Here is a 22,428-nt window from a genome sequence, read left to right on the forward strand (position 1 = left end):
ATGAAGATTCCCATGATTCAGATGATGATTCCCAATAGTGATAGCAGCAGAGAGGGGCGTCTACGGTTCTGTTTGGGACAAACAATAATCGTAGACGTGGTAATTGACCTCTATGAGTGGTCACTATTTTTTTTGGTAAAACACAAGGGTGACCATTCCCCTAAGTGGTCTGTTCACCCTCTCTGCTGCTTGGCGGCCAGTATAACTGGTGGAGGAAAAACCGTGGAAAACCCAGGGAAGAACCACCGACCCACGAGAAGCTACTGGCAGGCTTTCTCACGTAACCACGCTAGCAGACAGAGGTGAGATGGCAGTGATCCGGAACGGTGAGCGCTTTAGACCACTCGGCCACTCGGGGCCCCTATATTCATTTTTGAATAAAGAAGTATAATTAAAGATTTTTGTTGCCAGGTCTCCATTCGTTTTGACCCAATGCCTCACATTATATTTAAAAACAGGTTTGTATTCGCCTCCTGTGGCATTGAACCTTAATGATGGAATGTTGCAAGTGATCCGTACCACTCAACGACACCTTTGTCCTTTTCTTGAATGCAAAATGTGTCGTACATTTTTTTTTCTAAATCGGCTCCTTTAATCAATTATTATATGCATATGTCAGAAATGGCTTTCAAGTCTGAGTTGTTTATTTATAGATCCTATAGATAAGTCAAGAGGATAAATATTTAATGTAAGGATAATGTTTTCTTGTACCAAGTGACTGTACGATATGTTTATTTATTACATTTTTAAAGCTCACAGTTCATCGTATTTGCTGATATTTTCCCCATCTTATTGTTATGTCGTTTATATTTCTTTCATTTTTATTTTCTGAGCCTGTTCTATAAGCCTGTTCACCTCGAGAGGTGAATTGATAGCATATCCTTGTACAGCGCAATATATCCCTTAGTGGCTATGATATAACCAGCATATTCCCTCAAAGTCGATATGCTTTCTGCTCTCCCGTCTTAGGCGAGCATAATCTCGGTTTGAAGTTGTAGTATATGAATTCGTATTAAGTTTGCATTATCAAATACGATATTTTTCTTGCTTATCCTTTCTTGTTACACCTTGATATGTTGTAAAGAAATAGCATTTGCGGTAATTCTCCATTTTGGGTTTGATTCATCAGCGTACTATTTGTTATGTATATCATTATTGTGTCTTTTACTTTGGTGGGTGCCTGTAGATTGCAAAGGATCTGTCTTTAAAAATACTGTTAATAATGAACCTGTTTACGAGTTTAGCTTTATTTCTCATTTATTGGGTCAGACAGGTGGGTTCTTAAAAGAACTAAGTAATTTATCATTAGATGAGACGTGGAGTATGGTGAAATGTCACTAAGTGAGTAGGAAAAAATGTGTTTTAGGGCCGCATGCGTGTATAGAAACAGGTAAACTGGACAATTATATGCATTTTTCCTATTTCATATGTCTGCAGATATGTTAAAAGTTGTATTTAGATATAATTTGAGAGGAAACATTAGTTTGGACAATTCATCGGAACTACAAAGTACTCATTTATTCTGGAGTAAAAATATTACTCTGGAACTCAAGTGAATTTATTCAAGTACGTTTTGGACAATACTGTAACGATACCTCAAGACTGCTAGCACGTTAACCCTTCCAAGGACTTTAAATTAATACGGAACACTTTATTATATTGCGATTGTGTAGAACGTTTTGGGATTATTTCGGATTTAATCATATTATCGTAAGCTCCTCTTAAATTTTCATTTTGATAATAATTGTATTGTTTCTTAAGTTTTACATAACTCGTTGGTTTTTCTTCTTTTTGCTACTTCATTTATGGCCATCGAGTAGTATCGTACTGTTGACATGGCCATCGAGTAGTATCATACTGTTGACATGGCCATGGAATAGTATCATACTGTTGACATGGCCATCGAGTAGTATCATACTGTTGACATGGCCATCGAGTAGTATCATACTGTTGACATGGCCATGGAATAGTATCATACTGTTGACATGGCCATCGAGTAGTATCATACTGTTGACATGGCCATCGAGTAGTATCATACTGTTGACATGGCCATCGAATAGTATCATACTGTTGACATGGCCATGGAATAGTATCATACTGTTGACATGGCCATCGAGTAGTATCATACTGTTGACATGGCCATCGAATAGTATCATACTGTTGACATGGCCATCGAGTAGTATCATACTGCTGACATGGCAATCGAGTAGTATCATACTGTTGACATGGCCATCGAATAGTATCATACTGTTGACATGGCCATCGAGTAGTATCATACTGTTGACATGGCCATCGAATAGTATCATACTGTTGACATGGCCATCGAGTAGTATCATACTGTTGACATGGCCATCGAGTAGTATCATACTGTTGACATGGCCATCGAGTAGTATCATACTGTTGACATGGCCATCGAGTAGTATCATACTGTTGACATGGCCATGGAATAGTATCATACTGTTGACCTGGCCATCGAGTAGTATCATACTGCTGACATGGCCATCGAGTAGTATCATACTGTTGACATGGCCATCGAATAGTATCATACTGTTGACATGGCCATCGAATAGTATCATACTGTTGACATGGCCATCGAGTAGTATCATACTGTTGACATGGCCATCGAATAGTATCATACTGTTGACATGGCCATCGAGTAGTATCATACTGTTGACATGGCCATCGAGTAGTATCATACTGTTGACATGGCCATCGAATAGTATCATACTGTTGACATGGCCATGGAATAGTATCATACTGTTGACATGGCCATCGAGTAGTATCATACTGCTGACATGGCCATGGAGTAGTATCATACTGTTGACATGGCCATCGAATAGTATCATACTGTTGACATGGTCATCGAGTAGTATCATGCTGTTGACCTGGCCATCGAATAGTATCATACTGTTGACATGGCCATCGAGTAGTATCATACTGTTGACATGGCCATCGAGTAGTATCATACTGTTGACATGGCCATCGATTAGTATCATACTGTTGACATGGCCATGGAATAGTATCATACTGTTGACATGGCCATGGAATAGTATCATACTGTTGACATGGCCATCGAGTAGTATCATACTGCTGACATGGCCATCGAGTAGTATCATACTGTTGACATGGCCATCGAATAGTATCATACTGTTGACATGGCCATCGAATAGTATCGTACTGTTGACATGGCCATCGAGTAGTATCATACTGTTGACATGGCCATCGAATAGTATCATACTGTTGACATGGCCATCGAGTAGTATCATACTGTTGACATGGCCATCGAGTAGTATCATACTGTTGACATGGCCATCGAATAGTATCATACTGTTGACATGGCCATCGAGTAGTATCATACTGTTGACATGGCCATGGAATAGTATCATACTGTTGACATGGCCATCGAGTAGTATCATACTGTTGACATGGCCATCGAGTAGTATCATACTGTTGACCTGGCCATCGAATAGTATCATACTGTTGACATGGCCATCGAGTAGTATCATACTGTTGACATTATATGTTCATCTTTTCAGAATACAGGCTATCCATAACCTATTTTGCTTTGAGAGCACTTACCACTGACAGTGATAATTCAAGTTTTGGCATCCATAAACAAAACTGGACAACGTCACGTTTATGATTACCAGGTCCACTCACCTACATAATATATTGTTTGGGTTGATTCCTATCTAAAAGAAAAGTATCGAGTACTTTACACCACGAAATATTATATTTATATCACTGCATACAATAAATACACAAGATGATAGTAATAAAGAATGACGCTCGTTTGCCACCGGTTCTGAAAACCCGTACATTTGTAAATCCTTCATTATCACCAGACACTGATTTCCAGTTTTAAATCTTTTTCATAGTTTGAAAATATAGCCACGATCTTTAAACAACATCGTATTAGCTGAAGATGAAACCGTGAAATCATTGAATATGAAACTGAACATAGTATGTTCCTAGCTTGTGGAAGATACGACAAAATCTGTTCTATCACATTATCATCCATCTATCCAAAACAGGACAATATGAATCCATGCTATATGAACTACTGATATTGCATCTATATTAACTACTGATATTGTATCTTCCGCATCAGATTTATACTGGGGGAGCTGCATTTATTTGAAACCGATTTAAGATTTTGATAAATCTAAATATGGCAGAAGTTAAACATTGTTCTCAATTGTTGTAATATGTCTTTATATTATGTTACATGTTTAGGCTCTCATAAACAGTAACAAGAAAAAAGAGAAGACAACATGCTTTGGTAAAAAAAGAATCTGTTGCCTACCTGATATTTGTCTGGTTGATTCGCTAATATTTACGTCAGCATACTTGACCTAGCTTAAAGTTTGGGGTAAGTTTCTTCAGAAACGATCATTACGACATAGGTTCAATGGGGGATGTATATAAGGTTGTTTACATCAAAATTATTTATTCATATTTTTACATTTATCTAGTGGAACTAGTCTTTTAGTTCTGTTCAGTTATAATTTGAGAGGATTTGTTTATTTAAATTATTTATTGGAATTACAAAGTGCTCATCGACTGTTTGAACTAAATTATGAATTTATTAAAGGATAATCTGGTTTATATCATTGTGATTTACCAAGACTGTTGGGACATCAATTTATCCAAGCCTACTGACACATCATCGCGTTCAATAATCTGATTCATTCGGAACACCCGATACTTTTGTACCTGCAGTACAACTGTTAGAAATATTTTGGACTTAATTCACAATAATATAAGTTCAATTTAAATTTTCACTTTATATTCTATGGAAATAAATTATTTGTTGAATTCTACTAAACTTATTGCTTTTGTGTTCTTCTTTTTTTAGTTAGAAAGCATGGATTCGTAACCGTAGGAGAGATATAACAGTCAACAAAATATCCTCTTGGTTCATTTTTAACATAAACTTTCAAATTTGTTCGAATTATAAACACATAAGAAGAGAAAACTCTTTAATTTAGGTTGATTTCATAACACACAGATTACTGTTTCGGGAACTATTCCCCCTGCGTCCCCACAGGCACTTTTACTTTTCTAAAGTACCAACTCCATTTTGTATTTTTTCAGATCTGGACATAACCTTCAGCTGTACTCGATTTAACATACAGTCTCAACACCAAAATTGAGTTCAGTAACCACAAACACCTGTAACGCACAACACAAAGGCTGAGTTTAGTAACTACAAACACCTATAACGCACAACAACAAAAATGAGTTTAGTAACCACAAACACCTATAACGCACAACACCAAGACTGAGTTTAGTAACCACAAACACATATAACGCACAACACCAAGATTGAGTTTAGTAACACCTATAACGCACAATACCAAGCCAGTAATGAAATCAATACTTAGGCGCAAATTGAAACTCGAGTTCCCAAAATAGAACACAGCTAATTATTCAACAAATAGACTGGGTTTTGTACAGGGATTCTAAAACTAAAGGGACGTAATTATAGTCTACAATTTCTGTTGGAGACAAGATTTTTTCTTGAAGATTATGAGAAAAAGATCTAATTTATAGGGAAAGATGAATTGGACTGCTGTGTGGAGATGAACGAAAATGAATGGAACATTGGTAAGAAACTATACTTTGCAGTTTAAGATTGTGTCCTAATAATGGCTATTAGACGTAGTCTGAAGATCTACTTTCGTTTTGTTGCTGGGGATACAGGATGTATTTGTTCATTTTATATTTGTTGGTGAAAATATCCCTACACGTTCATATAAATTAAATGTTCTATGGAAATAGAAGGAATTACGATGGACGTCTTTGAAATCATTAATGCAGTATGTGCTTTGAAAGCGTTTTGACTAAATTGAGCCTTCACAAAAATTCTAAAAATTATGCGTATTATAGTTTGCTCTAGCACACGTATTAAAGGTGCATGCTCTGAAATAGGTGATCCTCCGAAACCCTTTACCTGGATAAAATTACTTCCGAGACCTCTAAGCTTCTCGTCATCTTTTGGGGACTGTTGTCTTTGTGGTGCTGGTGGTGTTGGGTAGATAGGTCACTAGGTGGGGGTGGTGTGTGCATAAGACCTCGTCTAAGAGAGACTTTTACCACATTAAGGAGGAAATATAATGAATTTTGTCTGTAATATTTAATGATATATATGACCTTAAAAGTTATAACAATAAACAATCACGCCCCCCCCCCCACTTCAAAAAAGACAAATAAATGACAGAAAGCAGCTTGTTGGTTTACAAAATATGTCACCATCAGCGGGACCATCTGGAGTTTATTTTTCGATTTCAGCACTTGGATCCAATGAGAGTTCTTAAGCTTCAATTGTTTCCCTTTAATGAGTACAACCCTTCTGCATTGTAATAATGATATATGTAATGAGGTCTTGAAGTAAGTGACATAAATGAGCGAAAATCAACATGTTTTGTGATTTTCAACAGATAATTGATTTCCTTAGAATACAAAGTAAAATTTTTAAAAATAACTCACAATATTGGGAATTAAATTCTAAACTGGTCATACACATCATATCACAAGTCCAAATGTATCGAGTATTCCAAACGAATTAACAGTGATGTTCCGAATGAATTCCAAACTTGTTCATGTGCTAACAGTCTTGATGTATCACAATGATATAATCCAAAATGTTCCTGAATGAATTCACAATAATTCCAAAATATCCATTTAGTCCTAAAGTCAAAGAGTACTTTTTGTATTTCCAATCAATAATTTAAATAATAAATTAAATCATCTCATTTTTCTGCGATTTTTTCGCTTCCTCAAACAAATGTCATAGCTATAATTTTGTGTAAAAAAATGTCAAAGAACGCATTTATAAATTTATTAAAAAGTGTTTATTAAGCTATTAAATATTACAAACTCAGTGAAGCAATTCTGCTTTAGAACATAAACGCATGTAATTTTGAACATACGTCCCACTTAAAAAAAATATTAGATCAGGGCTGGAAATATTATATCCGGGATGTAAAATTATGTATATGGTCCAAACATTTAATCGCTGGTCTTTGTGTAGTGCTCTCATTTTTGTGTTTTCTTTATTTTCTTATGTTTTTGTTTGTGTAATTGTCCTTTTGTGGCTTTGAGCCCTTGAAGAAGTAATCGGTAGATATTGAAAGCGCTTGGGGCTGGTTTCGCACCAGTTTTGCACTGTTGTTTTGTCCGGGTTTTTCTTTTCTTCTGTCATACCCATTATTCCCTGACCAACACTATCTTTTTCGATCCATTGCCTCTGGAAAGACTGTTGGAACTTATATATACATATTCCCCGAAAGTGCGACGATAAATACATGCAAATGATTTGAAAAATCTGCTCATGTGGTCAGCGTGAGATAACTCTTCAGTGGGTCAAATGTTCAAGAGGGATAACCTTACTGGATCATATGCCCCGTGGGTCCCTAAGAAGGGATTAAATCTGCAAACCTTTTTATTATAATGATATTCTCCAATGTATTTTAATCAAGCTTCCTGAATACGGCCAACGCTGAAGACAGGCTCTGGATTATGATTACAGAGTTAGTGTACAAGTCTGGTGAGTGTGGGTGAGTCCGGAGTTATTCTAGTTTGGGGGTGGGGAGGTGGAGTGGGGAGGGGTGTTAGAATGTGCAGAGAAAAGAATTAATTCTAGTTTTTATTTTTTCTGAGTTTTGGGGGTTATGTGCAGCATCCTCTTTAGCTCACCCTCTTTAGCTTTCTGATATCAGGTTTTGGTGAAATTAAGTTCCCCCTGCTGGCTAGCTCATTAAATTATTCATGATTTTATTACTGACCTATTCGTTTCTTTCAGGATTGCCATAAGGATGTGTTTATTGTGTATTCCAGTGAAGACGTGACATTTGTGCAGAAAGAAGTGATAAAAGGTCTCCAGAATAATGGAATCAGTTGCTTGGATCATGAAAAAGACTTTATAGCCGGATTGCCTGTGATAGAAAACATACAAAGAGCAGTTCGTAATACGAGGAAAACATTAATTATTTTGACACAGAATTCATTACAAAGCTCATGGGTTAACTTTGAAACAATGCTTGCCCTGGAAAAGACTGCCCACACAGGTAGGGCATCGCTATGTTACCTCCTGTGTGATGTGAAGAAAGACGAAATTCCAAAATTAAAAGTGTTCAGTAACGCCATGGTTGTTGAACTTGACTGCAACAAAGATGATTGGATAAACAAACTTATTGAAAATGTTAAAGGTATTGATTTTCTTTATGTCTATTTTCACAGAAAAGTGTCGGAAATTGTTTTAATGAAAAGAAGTTGTGTGGCTTATTTATTTAAAAATTGCAACTAATTTTTTCAGGGGACAGGAAGTTTTGTCAGGCTCAAGCAGTATTTTGTTTCAAGAGACAGGTAGTTTTATCAACGGAAAATACATCATGATTTAGAACTTCCAAAACCCATATTATTCATTTCGAATGAACTGTTACAACTGTCACAACTAGCGTAATTGCAATAGTTTATTAAAAAAACCCACCTACATTCAGATCAGTGTTCAACTCCACTCCCCCGTCACTACCGGATAGTAATCAAAGGGACATAATTGAACTTCCATCATGTACATGATGAGTTTCCTGCCTTAACTACATCTATGAAGATTGTTAGGAAACATCTGATAATGTCTCTTTAACAGCAATTTTAAAACATTTGTTCATTGACCCAACTAGGAATCTTAGAGCCAGGAGCAATGCAGCGCACCACAGCTGCGTACCACAAGGGCATTATAACTAAAATCGGGACCAAACCGTGTTGCTCAACAAGTGAAAAGCAAATAGAAATTGAACGTTCAACTAGACGGAGTAGGTAGTGTAGCCTATATATATATATATATATATATATATATATATATATATATATATATATATATATATATATATATATGTGTGTGTGTGTGTGTGTGTGTGTCGACCATAGTGAACTTTAATACGACTATACATCTATTTGCGCGTGGTAGTAAATAAATAAGTGGATACATATTAACGGGGAGAGAATTGGAATATAAACCAATCGTATCATATACCTCTATGTTTAAAACAAAATATATACAAGTTTAATGTCAAAATTAACATTTTAAGGAAGCAATCAATATTTCTAAACCGATACTGCAGTCTTCGGTCGCTATAGTGCTATCTCATCTTCCTGATTGCCTACCGATTGTATAACAGCGACTGCGAAAAGGGCATAGCTCTGTCGACTTGGAAAAGAGCAGAACTCCGACGATCGGAAAGTGAACTGAGCTGCAACGACCGAGAAGAAAGCAAAATCTCGTCAACGGGAAGAACGCATGGTTCTGACGACCAGAAAGAGAGCAGAATCCCGACGAACGGAAAGAATGCAGAGCCCCGAAGACCAGGTAAATGGCAGAGCCTTGACGACTAGCTAGAGGGCACAGACCCGACTAACGGGAAGAGGACAGAGCCCCGACAAACGGAAAAAGTGTGATGCAACCGTATTTAATTTAACTTTTACCTTCGTTACTTCCTCTAAACAGTTAGACTGTAAAGTTGGTTTTGCTTTTTTTCCATAATTGATTTTAATGGCATTTAGTGACGTTTGGTCATAGTAAAATTGTTTGACAATTATTTGTATTTACTGACAACTGTTAAATATTCTCGGTATTACATTTAGTAAGTTATTCAGTTTAAGCTGTGTCACCACTGCCCTGTTTTGGAAAATAACTTGGGATTTGACGCAGCCTTTTTAAACCAAACGCCTTAAAGGTATATATGAGTCTAAGGAGCTCATTTTCCATTTGACAAAATTAAAGGTTTTACTGGAATTTTCATCGGCTAAGGCATAAAAATTAGTTATATTCCAGCTATAAAATGCAAATTAAACATAACAAATGAGTTTTGATGGAAGATTGTCATTGTAAGATTTTTGTCCTTGTAAGATTTTTAGTTAAAGTATTCAGGTGACTTTCTTGTAGAACATATCGAGTTTACACCAAACCAACACGCCCTCTTTCATGGTATTAATTTCCAACTGTCAAGGGCTTTATTTTGACTGTTCCTATGTTACGGTGGCTCAAACAAAAACAATAGGTGTCCTAGTCGTGATTGAACTTCACTGCTGTTAGAAGCAATTGACATGCTTCTGCTTACTCCTGAACCTTTCTCGATTTTGAGATATGTACATCTGTAGCAGACATGCATGAATACATAAACCAAGCTGGCCGTTTATTGGACGTCCAAGGTGCGCATCTGATTTTCTGTGCTAGTTTATCTATCAAGGATAGTCACCAAAGGAACCAATTCATTTGCAAGTCCAACTGAACGTTCATGCAAGCCGAAATACAGATTTAGTTCCTGTGTGAGCTTATATTATCAAGGTTCATATCTATTAAGCTCATGCAATCTACGTTACAAATTGGAGAGGTGTTGGAGTTTAGTATAAAACTACGAAACTATCAAGTGAAACCAAAGAACGCCTTAAGACAAAAGCAAATACCCGATATGTGGTCCATCAAAGAGTCGTTTGAACATATTAAATCAAGCAATACTTCAGATCTGGGAGTAGGAGCTTTACAGCGTCATTATACACTAAATTTATTTTGTTCAATATTTGTGTAAACTTTCCTATGTTGGATAGAGTTGGAATATAAATGATTTCCCTTCAGTAGATGTAGACTGTAAGAGAATATGCTTATTGTGGAAGTCTTAATTTGGCGGGTGGGGGCGGGGGACGGTTGGTGTAGGGATGATTGGTAGTTGTAGAGGTCAAATGTCAACTGATAACTTCATTCTTGCATTTTAACTGTTATAATTTTAACTTTCGACATATCTTGACTTTTTGACAGATGATCAAACCATAGAGTCTCTGCTACCAGCAGGAAATCTTGCCGTAGGTCAGGTATGGAGTCACTGGAGTGGCTTTCAGAAGGTTGTCATTCCAGGTTTGTAAATTCATTTCTTTCTTCTTGTAATCGATGCTACTTCCATTCTAGTGCTCTGCTTGTGCTTTTATGGATTAGTTATGATACGCCATCATTTTAACTGGAAATGATGCTAACTATTTTGGGAATTTCCTTTACATGGATTCGTCTATAATACAACTCCATGTTTCTTAGGCAGTATTAGTTAGCCATTCAATATATATATATATATATATATATATATATATATATATATATATATATATATATATATATATATATATATATGATCCATGTTGGACTCTAATCGGCACAAATGCTTTTCATTCCAACCCAAAGGTTTACTACATCACGAGTCACGAAAAAAAAAAAGAAAACTGGGTATTGAAATTTCAAACTTTGTCAAGTTCAAAATAGTGACTTTAAAAAAATCTTCGGGGGCGGGGGTTATGGGTTGGGTGGGGTTGCTTTTTTCGTGACAGATGATTAAAATACTGACGAAATGCTATTAAAGACTGTGAACATATTGAAGCTTTTCTTATTTTGCATGAAGCGCCAAGTTCGATAATAGGTAACAGTTGAAAATCAAACCAAGCCATGTTTTCATAGTAGAAATCCATTTTTTTTTAATTGGATAAAATCCTTAGTTTTATTTATCGTGAACCTGGATTCGTATTCTGTCATAACTTGTTTCCGACTGTGCGAAAACGTTTAAATTCTTCGCTCTTTGCGTCAAATATCATTTGTGATTGTTTTGGCTGGAATTCCCTAGGCAGTAACGACATTCGAATTGACACCTGAAGTGAGGATGAAGCATCCAATTTCTTGAAAACGGAGATAAAAGTATAGAATTTACATCGAGTACTAATGCCTTATATTGGAAAAATTGGAAGAGAGGGGGCAAGGACGTGAAAACTAGGCAAGGAAAAGTGATAAATCAAACTGCCCAGATTGCTGGTTTTTACAAAAAGTATCTGACTTTCATTTAATATAATTGAATTTCTGTACAACAACATTATAGGAGTTTGTTGTTGATATCACGTGACTATTGGACTTCCGATGTTGTCATTTGAGGTTTGTGAAGTCATGTGATTAGTAATGCAAATGGCGAGTATCTACGCCGTAGTTTCGTCTTGTCTGTCAGCCGATTAACGAAATAACGATTATAATACTTTAACGAAATAACGATTATAATACTTGCCATTTCTGAGAAAATGAATCATTTTCCTATCAATTTCATGAAGGTATAAGTCGATATAACATAAGTTTAAATTTTCTAGGCCCGCTGGTAAGCGACTATTCATGTGTCACTACCGCACGGTGGCGGCAAATTTCAAATTTTAGATATGCAGTTGTGATGACCCCACACACCAACCTAAATGTCCAAATATGAAAATGGGGTGGGAATATTCGGAGGAAAGTCGGATTAGAAAACGGACTGCTATTCGTTTTAAGTCAAATTTGTAGTCCAAATTGTTCAATCTCGGAGCTGAAATGAGAAATCGTTGTCCCTTGCATTATATATTATAAAACGATACGAGCCCCAGTATCAATACAGGTTAGGAGCCCGGGTTAACGAATTACAAGAAGACAAGTTGATTTATAAAACAGTATGTAATTTTGAAGGTCTGTTGTCAAAATTTAAATGAATCCTTTTGAAAATGATTTTTTTTAAAATGATTCTGTTTTTAACCAGATCGTCTTAGGTTGTTTGAAAAATTTTGTTTGGGGTTTTATCGGCACATATAAATTCAGGGTTATACTCTTTTGTTACAAAGCAAGAGTCTAATTATTTGCGTTTATTGTTTTGTTTTTTATATACTGTAATAGGAAATGTTACTTTCTATGTGATGCATATATATATACACTATATATATATATATATATATATATATATATATATATATATATATATATATATATATATAAAATTCTTTAGAATTAAAGGTTTGAAAGGAAACAAAACATAATTTATGTCCATTATGTTGTTCCCACTTAGCAACATAATGCAGGTCAGCAAAATAAAGTTAGAATTTTTATTCTGTACATTGAAATGGCTTCACATGCCAATTTATAGGAATATAATCAAACTTGTTTCATGTGATACATTTTATGGTTTTGTACATGATCATCTTTTCTGACTTCGATGTTTTTGGAGAGCCTTTGAAAGAGAAACATCTTTAGATTTAGAAATAAGCGTGTAATATAAAATGTTCTTTAATTTCGTTCTGTAATGGTCATCTTTGAACATTTAAAAAAGTAATTTCTTCCTGGAAAAACCCTGGAAATGACCTGGAAATTTATCTTTAGAAAAGCGTGTTTTTTGGAGGGGATATAATTGAATCAACAGCATAAAACTATTTTCCGAATTTACTTTATATTAATACTACTGTACTCATTCTGGTAACTTTATCTAGGATATCGCCCTGATAGGTTGATATTTATCGACATACAATGCTAAGTAACTGGTTTTACTAAACAAAAATTTACAACCCAGCTTGTACTTGTTCTTAATTCATGAAAGTATAGACTTCGTTAATAATAGTAATTATTCTACCTGTCAATACATGTTTCTAAGACATATAGGTTAAATGATGTTGTAAAGGTTAAATGATGTTATAAAGGTTAAATGATGTTATCAAGGTTAAATAATAAATCGGATCTTCCAAGACTTTGACTCCTCTGTCTTTTTAAATATCTTATTTAAAAAAAAAAAAAACATAATTCTGTTATTGGTGATAATATTTAAAAGTATAGTTAACATGATCAGAAAGTATGTTTGCAGAAGTGACTTTAATGTAAACAAGGAAATAATATAGAAGTTGTAAGACAACTGTCATGATCTTTAAAAAAACAAAAACAGAAAAAATCACACAAAAATGCTGTAAATTACTTGTTTACAAACTAAAGTTGTGCCCAAAATAATGCAGCTGAATTTTTGGCTCAGAAATTTGGTATTAATGTTTAGACCTGTGGAAATACAACAATCTTTCATTAGGTATATGTGACTACGAGTCGGACAGAACTGTACAATATACACTGGGCAATTGTTTGTGCGTTTTCAAAGTTGGTATCCTAATTGTATTGTAGCCATTAATCAACACATACGATACAACTAATGTATAAAAATGGTTTATTTTCCTGGGAATTCAATATATTTTGTCGGCGTACCAATGCTCCAAGATTTCGTGATCAGTACAATTGAAAACTAGTGAACACTAAGATGGTATGAAGAAGTAACAGCATAACCCATCTCCTAATCAATAAATATAATTTGGGATGAAATGCCATGTTTTATCAAAACAAATGGAAATCAAAGCCGCTGCTAGCAATACTTGCACAGTACTGATAATATAATACACTGATGCAAATGCCTCACACTAAAAAAGGTGTGAAATATTTACTTTAGATTTCTTTGCAAATAGTAAGTGCATTCTCATGTTCATACAGATCCGTTTATTAGGCTGGTTCCATGTTTTTTCATTTGTTTTCTTTTTAATGGAGTAATCCTTTATTTGATATTGATTCACAATTTTACTCAGTTCTTTATACATATTTCCTCCATAACAGAGCTGAAAAAGAAGATTAAGGAAAGTGATTTCTACAAATTGCACTCTGGACGTATGCCAGTCAAGTTCTTTGAGTTGATTCCCCTTAGCTGTCAAATTTATGACGATCTATCTGTAGCCGATAAGAAGATTAAATATGTGGGCAAGATACTGATTCAGAAGGAGCCAAAAGAATATCAGGTTTCAGTGTATAATATGAATGGAGAAGATGAACATGTAAGTTAAGGTGAAATAATGTAGTGAAAATATAAGGCATATACCAAAATTAAATGAACAGGCCTTCCTTGATATTTTTGTATGACAAATATCTGAACATGACTGCGTATTAAGGTGTTTTGAGACTATTTACTGTATTCTTGGTCTTATTTAAAATTTTGTCCCAGCTGCCATCTTTCCTTTCTTTCATAAATTTTTTAAACAAATGTTATATATAATATTAAATTTCAGGTTCATAAGCATAAATTTATATTGAATCCTTTTCCTGATCTCACAGTCAATACGGCATATGAAATATAAGTGCACATGAGCTCCACGTAATTCATTCCAAGAGAGTACATAGACGTCATGCTAAGATGATTTGCTTTACCTTATCAAAATCTGTAACCTTCATTACTTTCAAGCAGTGGAAGTTCTGAATTTCGAACAGGCATGCCACAATCAAGCGCTTATTAACTGTCACATAACGTTCGAGCCATTATCAACTGCATTAGGAGCAATAGTAAATAGCAGAAATTTAAATTGCATTGCTTAAAGACCATGCATATGTTATTAGAGGCAGTTCTAATTCATGCACCGTGATGCCATTATCAAAATATATGTGGACTGTATATGTGATTCTGTAAATAACCATTTGTAAGATTTTTGTTTTATTACATATATTTGATTTAATTTGTCTTTGATTTTGATTTGATTGTTTGTGGGTTTTTGGAATCTTTTTATTTTCTTTACATGTCAATGTAATGTAATTTTGTTTACTAGGAATTAGATATTTTCCAGAAAATTCAGTTTGGCTGAATTTTTCCTTAGATACTAATAATAGAAACACTTGTTTCTATTTTTAACATATTTCCTGGCCTTGATTGAGGGTCAAGTAAACAACTTTTTCTCAGAGTAAAATGATTGGTTCTTATCAAGGACATACAGGAGCTATGTGACTTTTACATCTAAACATGATCACGTCATCTTCTATTTCGCAATTAGGCATTTCCGAAATTGCGAAATACTTAGTATTAATAGTGATGAGAGAGAGAGAGGGAATCTCTGGGCTTTTAAACAATTGATGTCAAGTTGCTTTCTTCTGTTGTGACCAGTATTGAAGTATTGAAAGTTTGGAGATTTTGAGTTATATGTTAGTTTTCCTTCAGATTATTTGGACTTTTGAAGATTACTTCGTTTCTCTGGAAATATTAATGTATTCATGCAAAACTCTTGAACAAGGACATTGCTTGAAAATTTTATTTGGATTTCCAAGACCGGAGGATTAATTATTATGTTTATACAAGGAACTGTAGCCGTCAACACAGTACAGGCTACAGCATACATCATCGCCTTCCACTTTGGATTCTTCGTCGGGACTCGAACTTAGAATCATTAGAACATTTCAATATTAGGACTTCAACAATTTTATTTGTGGATTATTCTTGTATTACTTTTGGATTTGATTCTGGAAACTGTAAGTTCTCATACTTTTTTTCATCTTACAGTATTTTTCCAGGGAAATAAATTATTTGCTATATTTTTCAAAGCTTGTTGTTTCACTCTTTCTTGTGTTACTGTTTATTTGAGCCTAAACATGTAACATAAGACTTTATTAACTAAAAGTTACTGAATTTTAAAAACAAAGCCTCTGTCTGCATTAGCATAGACTGACTCTTGATTGGCAAGTCAGCAGTTAAAGTCATTCGTTGCACAAGAATCAAATAATGCTGGTACAGCATCATTGTAGTTAATATAGCTTCCACATCAGAGATCTTGAAATATTGCTATCACAGTATGTCATGAAAAGAAGTTAGTATCGACACGGGATTTTCAAAAAAAGACTTTATATAATTTTGAGTTAGTCCTAGATGAAAAGGACACTCATCTGAAATGAAATATATCTGCCATAGCCATTTAGAAAATTGTGTTTCTGGATCTCTTCCTAAAAGACTTTATATGATTTTTGGTGGATCCTAAATTAAAAAAATGCCCATGAAATTCCCAACAAGACCTCCACGTTGGTCAGCACTGAATGATGAAACTGGTTATGATCTGGCCTGCAACGTAGCAGTTATAGCGAAAATCTTTTCTTCTATATGCCTCCTAAATGGATGGGCAAAATGAGTAGACAGATTCAGGTGTTTCAATGAAAAACGCATCCTTGCTTCAGATGTATTCGATTATACAGTATGCTTTTCTGCGCCATATATCGGTATTTGTCAACATGTACCATACAATAAACTCTAACTACCTGATATAAATAATAATTCCTTTTGAAATGACCAAATAATCAGTCACAGGAATATCCCGAGAACTTCTTATATTAAAAAAGTAGAGATGGTCCACTGTATGAAACAAATCCATGCTACACTAATGTTTGGTGAATACTGTATGGTATGATGCCATAGCCTTGTAGTTAGCTATTGCTCGGTTTTATTACAGTACCAATTCCCCATAATCAAAAAAAGAAATACAAAAATCAGCTACAAACAGAGGAGTAAATATAAAGACCACTTATCCCAGGTTTGTTAAAATATGAAGCTGGACCTAATGAAAATTGTGGCAATTCAATCTTCAATGTGTCCGCCATAGCTGTCATTCTAAAGATCTTTTTATCGTTACTACTTCTTAACAAATGGTCATAAAGACTTGGCATTTTCATTATGATATCTTGCTGACTTGGCATTTTCATTAAGATATCTTGCTGACTTGGCATTTTCATTAAGAGACATTTTGTGATATCTTGCTGGTCCTAAATTGAAAGGGTATTTGTCAGACTTGCTGTTTTATGAACAGGTTGGCTTGCTTAAAAATATTATTATAACTACGTCTCCTGATAGCAATAGTGACTTTGAGTTTTGATGAGATGACTTTATGACATGTAGTTGGTCATAGCTAAAACTAGTGCCAATTAGACCACCAGTATATTTACCATGGAAGCCCTCCCAAACTTCATGTTAGTGACTTCCTCTGAATAGTTAATCATACAGACCTGATTTTATTTTTCACACAGACTTGTTATCATGAGACTTGTCAGTCCTAAACACAACTGGTACTCATCAGACTTCCAGGAGTATGGTCATAGAAGCGATCTTGAAAACAATGATTACTCCCCTTAAGGGATAGTTATATTGACGACAATGATTACTCTCCTTTAAGGGATAGTGATATTGACAAAAATGATTACTCCCCTTTAAGGATAGTTATATTGACAACAATGATTACTCCCCTTTAAGGATAGTTATATTGACAACAATGATTACTCCCCTTTAAGGATAGTTATATTGACATGCAGTTTTCAGAAAATCATTCACACTGGATGTAGTCAACAGCCCTATGGAGAACTATCACAGAAGCTCTAGCATTTGATTGGTTGAATGATATTTGAAAGTCATAACAGGACTGTTTATTTATTTTATTCGTGTTCATTTAAGTAGTGTTCGAAAGAGTCTTTGAAAGAAAATAATGGTTTATAAGTATATATTAATTTAAGTAGTGTTCGTAAGAGTCTTTGAGAGAAAATAGTGGTTTATAAGTATATGTTCATTTGATAAAACAGTGGATAAAGTGTCGTTTTAAACTCCGTACTTTGAGGGTTATGCGATTATTTTCAAGCATATGAATATTTAACTAATTACATCGGATTTTGTGAAACTTTACAGGACTTAAATTTTATCCTATGTTCCTGAGATGTCATTGACGTTAAAACGTTTGGATTAATAACTGTGTTAAATTCAGTGGTGTTATCACGGTAATACATAAACACTTTAGAAGCTTCGAATACCTTGGAACAGTTTCTGGATCATTGAGAAATTGATAGTACTTTTAGCATTATTAGTATTATGCTCTAGGGACTCACACAGTGTAACTTATTTTTAATTCTTTCACCATTTTTGATTTTATATTTTATTTAATAAATATTTAGTTTGGAAACTTGAATGTTCGTTTGAGATTTACATAATCTTGTCATTAAAGTTTAAGCCCTAGACGTAACACATTTTATTAAAGTTTAAGCCGTAGACCTCACACGTTATTGAAGTTTAAGCCCTAGACGTAACACATGCCATTGAAGTTTAAGCCCTAGACATAGCACGTGTGATTGAAGAATTTGATGGCCAGCACATGTTAAATGACCTTGAAATCAAAGGTTTTGACTCGGGGGTTTAGTTGTACTGACTTATGAGCATTATATCACAAATAATTATAAATGATACCACTTCAGTAACTTGGTTTGTTTCTCAGAAAATATCAACAATATATTTATTAAAACTTTGCATATGTGTATATCTTGATATTATTTAAGACACTTCAGTCATCTTCTATTTGTAATATGAAGTTCAAGTCTAAGACCTTGACAAATACTTTTGTACTGCACTCAGACTGACAGATATCTTGTGAACCTATTGACTCTGAAAAGTACAAAATATTAGTTTTGGTATCGTTATGACTCCAGGGTTTTAAATTACATAGCAAGAAAGAGCAAAACCAATACGTTTTGTATAATTGAAATAAGATCAGTTATTTCCCTAAAATATAAAGTGAAAGAATAAACAATAACCCAAAGCATGGTGAATGAATTCAGAAAATCCTAAATGTTCTATCAATTCCAATAGTTCCACCTAAACCGAAAAGTTCCAAAGGTATTCCGAATAATGACACTACTATACTGTTGTGTCAACAGTACAGAAGAAATCGCTGATATAATCCCAAAATGTCTTTAAATAAAATTTATTAGAATAAACGTACATATACAGACATTGTCAGTTATTGACAGAACTCCATGTTCTAAAGACATTAGGTAAGTAATTGTTTGTTCATATAGTGGATTGGAAAATATTAACTATATGATGTGTCTCCCACATAATATATTGATATATGTTTAGGATATGATATCAGATAATGCCTATTGATTACAATCTTCCTCAAACAAAATATTCCAATCAGATAATGAAACTATCTCTACCAATGAGAATGGAAGGACATAAATGAAGACAAGCATGCCTTATTTGCGATCAGCATGTTAGATCGATACGGGATCGATACAGGTTTTTAAATTGTATGCAATATTTTATTTAGAGAGCAACATCTGTCACCTACTTTAAAATTATCATTAATCAACTCTTATGACGTGTGGTATTTATAATATTTGTTTCTTTCTTCTTCTCAGCCATATTATTTCATCTGCGGGTACCCAAATGTTCTCAAGGTGTTTCGGCGACTTGAGGCAGAGGAACAGTGGCTTGACACATCTCAGAAAACATCCAGTAGAATATCTGGAAAAGAGCGCCAATTACAAGTCTGGCGCTTCTATCACACAATGAATCATTTACTGAACCATCCAATGAATAGGCCTTGTAATAACATGGTCCGACTATTAGTACATGATGGTATGTCTGTCAGCTTTACACAAATGAGTAAAGAAGAATTTCTTTTATAATTTTGTATTTATGTATGTATGTATGTATGTATGCATGTATGTATGTATGTATGTACGTACGTACGTATGTATGTATGTATGTATGTATGCTCCTGTGTATGTATGTATGTATACATTTGTATATGTATGTGCATGCGTGTGTGATACGATATTGCAACAGTAGTTTGAATTATTAATCATAATAATAATAATAATGCTTTACTTATAGAGGGTGACTCATCAGTCAAGGACTATTCTCCCTTGAGGCTTTCTTGAGGAGAGTATAACAATGCACATTATATGAAGATAGCAATAATTACTGTTTATATAACATGTTCATTATTAAAATACCTTATTCTGTTATCTATAAGAAACACATACATGCACATGATATTTCTTCTTAAATACTGTGATATTTTCAGCAGATTTTACATGCAGTGGAAGCTTGTTCCATAGAACTATACCAGAGTATTGGAAGCTCTTTTTAAATTGCTGTGTTCTTGGTTTTGGTGGTAGAAGGTTTCCATGTGATATTGATTTCAGCTGGTATTGTGTTGGAAAAGGTCTGAATAAGTCCTGAAGATACTCTGGTGCAGTTCCATGTAGACATTTATATAAAAGAACTGCCTTGTGAAAATCTATCCTGTCATCTAATGTGAACCATTTGAGTTCAGTAAATAATGCTTTTGAGAGATTATCAATAGATGCATCTAAAATTATGTGTGCTCCTCATTTCTGAAGTTTATAAATTCTGTCAAGCTCAGATTTAGCACAGTTTCCCCATACATTTGAACAATAATCCATTGTTGGAAGAATATATGACTTGTAGTATAGATGTCAAGTTTTCATAGGTAAATATTTCTTGATTCTGCTTAGTAGGGCAGTTTTGGATGAAAGTGTTTTACAAAGCTTATCAATATGGTCATTCCATAATAAATTATTATCTACGGTCACACCTACAAACTTTTCATGTTTGACATTTTCTAATGGATGATTATTGATTGCAAGAGATAGTTCTGGGTTCCCTGACTTGTGTAGCTTTTGTGATGTCCCCACAATCATATATTTTGTTTTACCTTCATTAATTACCATCCTATTTTGTTGTGTCCAGTTTTGGACTCTAATAAGGTCTGAGTTTAATCTCATTTGGATAACTTAAGTATCAGAACTAGATGTAAACAAGGTTGCTTCATCTGCAAACAAATCTGTATTTGTGGATTCATTATTTAATGGTAGATCATTGAGATAGATAAGGAAGAGGAGACGGCCCAAAACAGAGCCTTGAGGGACCCCAGAATGAATTGTGTGAGTTTTAGAGCTACTATTGCCAACACTTACTTGTTAAGACCTTTGGTTTAGTTATGATCTAAACCAGATTAAAGAAAGATTGTCGAACATGTCACAGTTCAACTTTGCAGCAGAATTTGATGATCAACAAGATCAAAGGCTTTCTTGAAGTCAAGGAAAACAATCCCAGTCATATGTCTGTTATCCATTTCCTTCAGCCAAAGATCAATTGATTTGGTAAGTTCTATTTGGCACGAGTAGTACTTCCTAAATCCTGATTGCACTTTATGAAATAGAGAGTATGTTTCAAAAAATTTATAGACCTGAATGGCTACATGCTTTTCAAATGATTTTGACAATACTGGTAGAATTGATATTGGTCTTTAATTCCCTGGATCCTCCTTTTCTCCTTTCTTAAAGATAGGTGTAACCTTTCCACATTTTAGCGTTTCTGGGAAATTGCCACTCATTATACTTAAGTTTATGATATGCGTTAGTGACTTTGTTATTACTGGTGCAGCAATTTTAAGAATTTGTGGACCAATGCCATCCAATCCAGAGGATTTATTAATATTCACCTTAATTAGCATATCAAAAACATCAGCTTCACTAACATTAGCTTTTGAAGAATAATTATCATCAGGAATTTTAGCTCTTATAAATGATAGAAGAGCATCAAGTTTAATTGCGCTGTTAGTCTGGTTCTGAATACTGTTACTGGAAATGCTTATGAAGAAATTGTTGAACATTTCCACAATGTCTTGTACAGATATTGCTATATCATCATTTTGCCTAAGTCTAGGGGGAAGACAACTGTTCTTGGGTGGGTTCATCTCTTTTAGATGCTTCCACAGTGTCTTGGTACTCTTACTTTCATCAATAGCCTATTTATAGTAGTTCTCTTTTGCCTTATCTATCAGGTGCTTAGTTTTATTCCTCCACTTTCTATAGCTTTTCATGTCTTTTCCCTTGTGGAAATTATATCTTAGGTGCCTAGCCTCATTGATCTCAGGGGTAATCCACTTGGGTGTAATTTGGTGTTTAACCCTTTTTGTTTTAATTGGGGC

The 22,428-nt window shown here is 34.4% G+C and overlaps 1 protein-coding gene across 1 annotated transcript in view; it reads left to right on the plus strand.

Moving 5' to 3' along the window:
* The first annotated feature begins 5,595 nt into the window (after nucleotides 1-5,595).
* The window catches only part of LOC149800509 (uncharacterized), a 31,080-nt gene continuing 14,247 nt past the window's right edge, over nucleotides 5,596-22,428 (plus strand). Inside the window, exons 1-5 of the mRNA XM_089958454.1 lie at nucleotides 5,596-5,610; nucleotides 7,808-8,213; nucleotides 10,817-10,912; nucleotides 14,462-14,676; nucleotides 19,826-20,045. Of these exons, the coding sequence (XP_089814580.1) occupies nucleotides 5,596-5,610; nucleotides 7,808-8,213; nucleotides 10,817-10,912; nucleotides 14,462-14,676; nucleotides 19,826-20,045 (952 nt within the window). The remainder of the gene's footprint in view (nucleotides 5,611-7,807; nucleotides 8,214-10,816; nucleotides 10,913-14,461; nucleotides 14,677-19,825; nucleotides 20,046-22,428) is intronic.

The sequence above is a fragment of the Sinohyriopsis cumingii genome, chromosome 5, assembly GCF_028554795.1.
Source record: "Sinohyriopsis cumingii isolate HCF-2022 chromosome 5, ASM2855479v2, whole genome shotgun sequence".
NCBI classification, from domain to species: Eukaryota; Metazoa; Mollusca; class Bivalvia; order Unionida; family Unionidae; genus Sinohyriopsis; species Sinohyriopsis cumingii.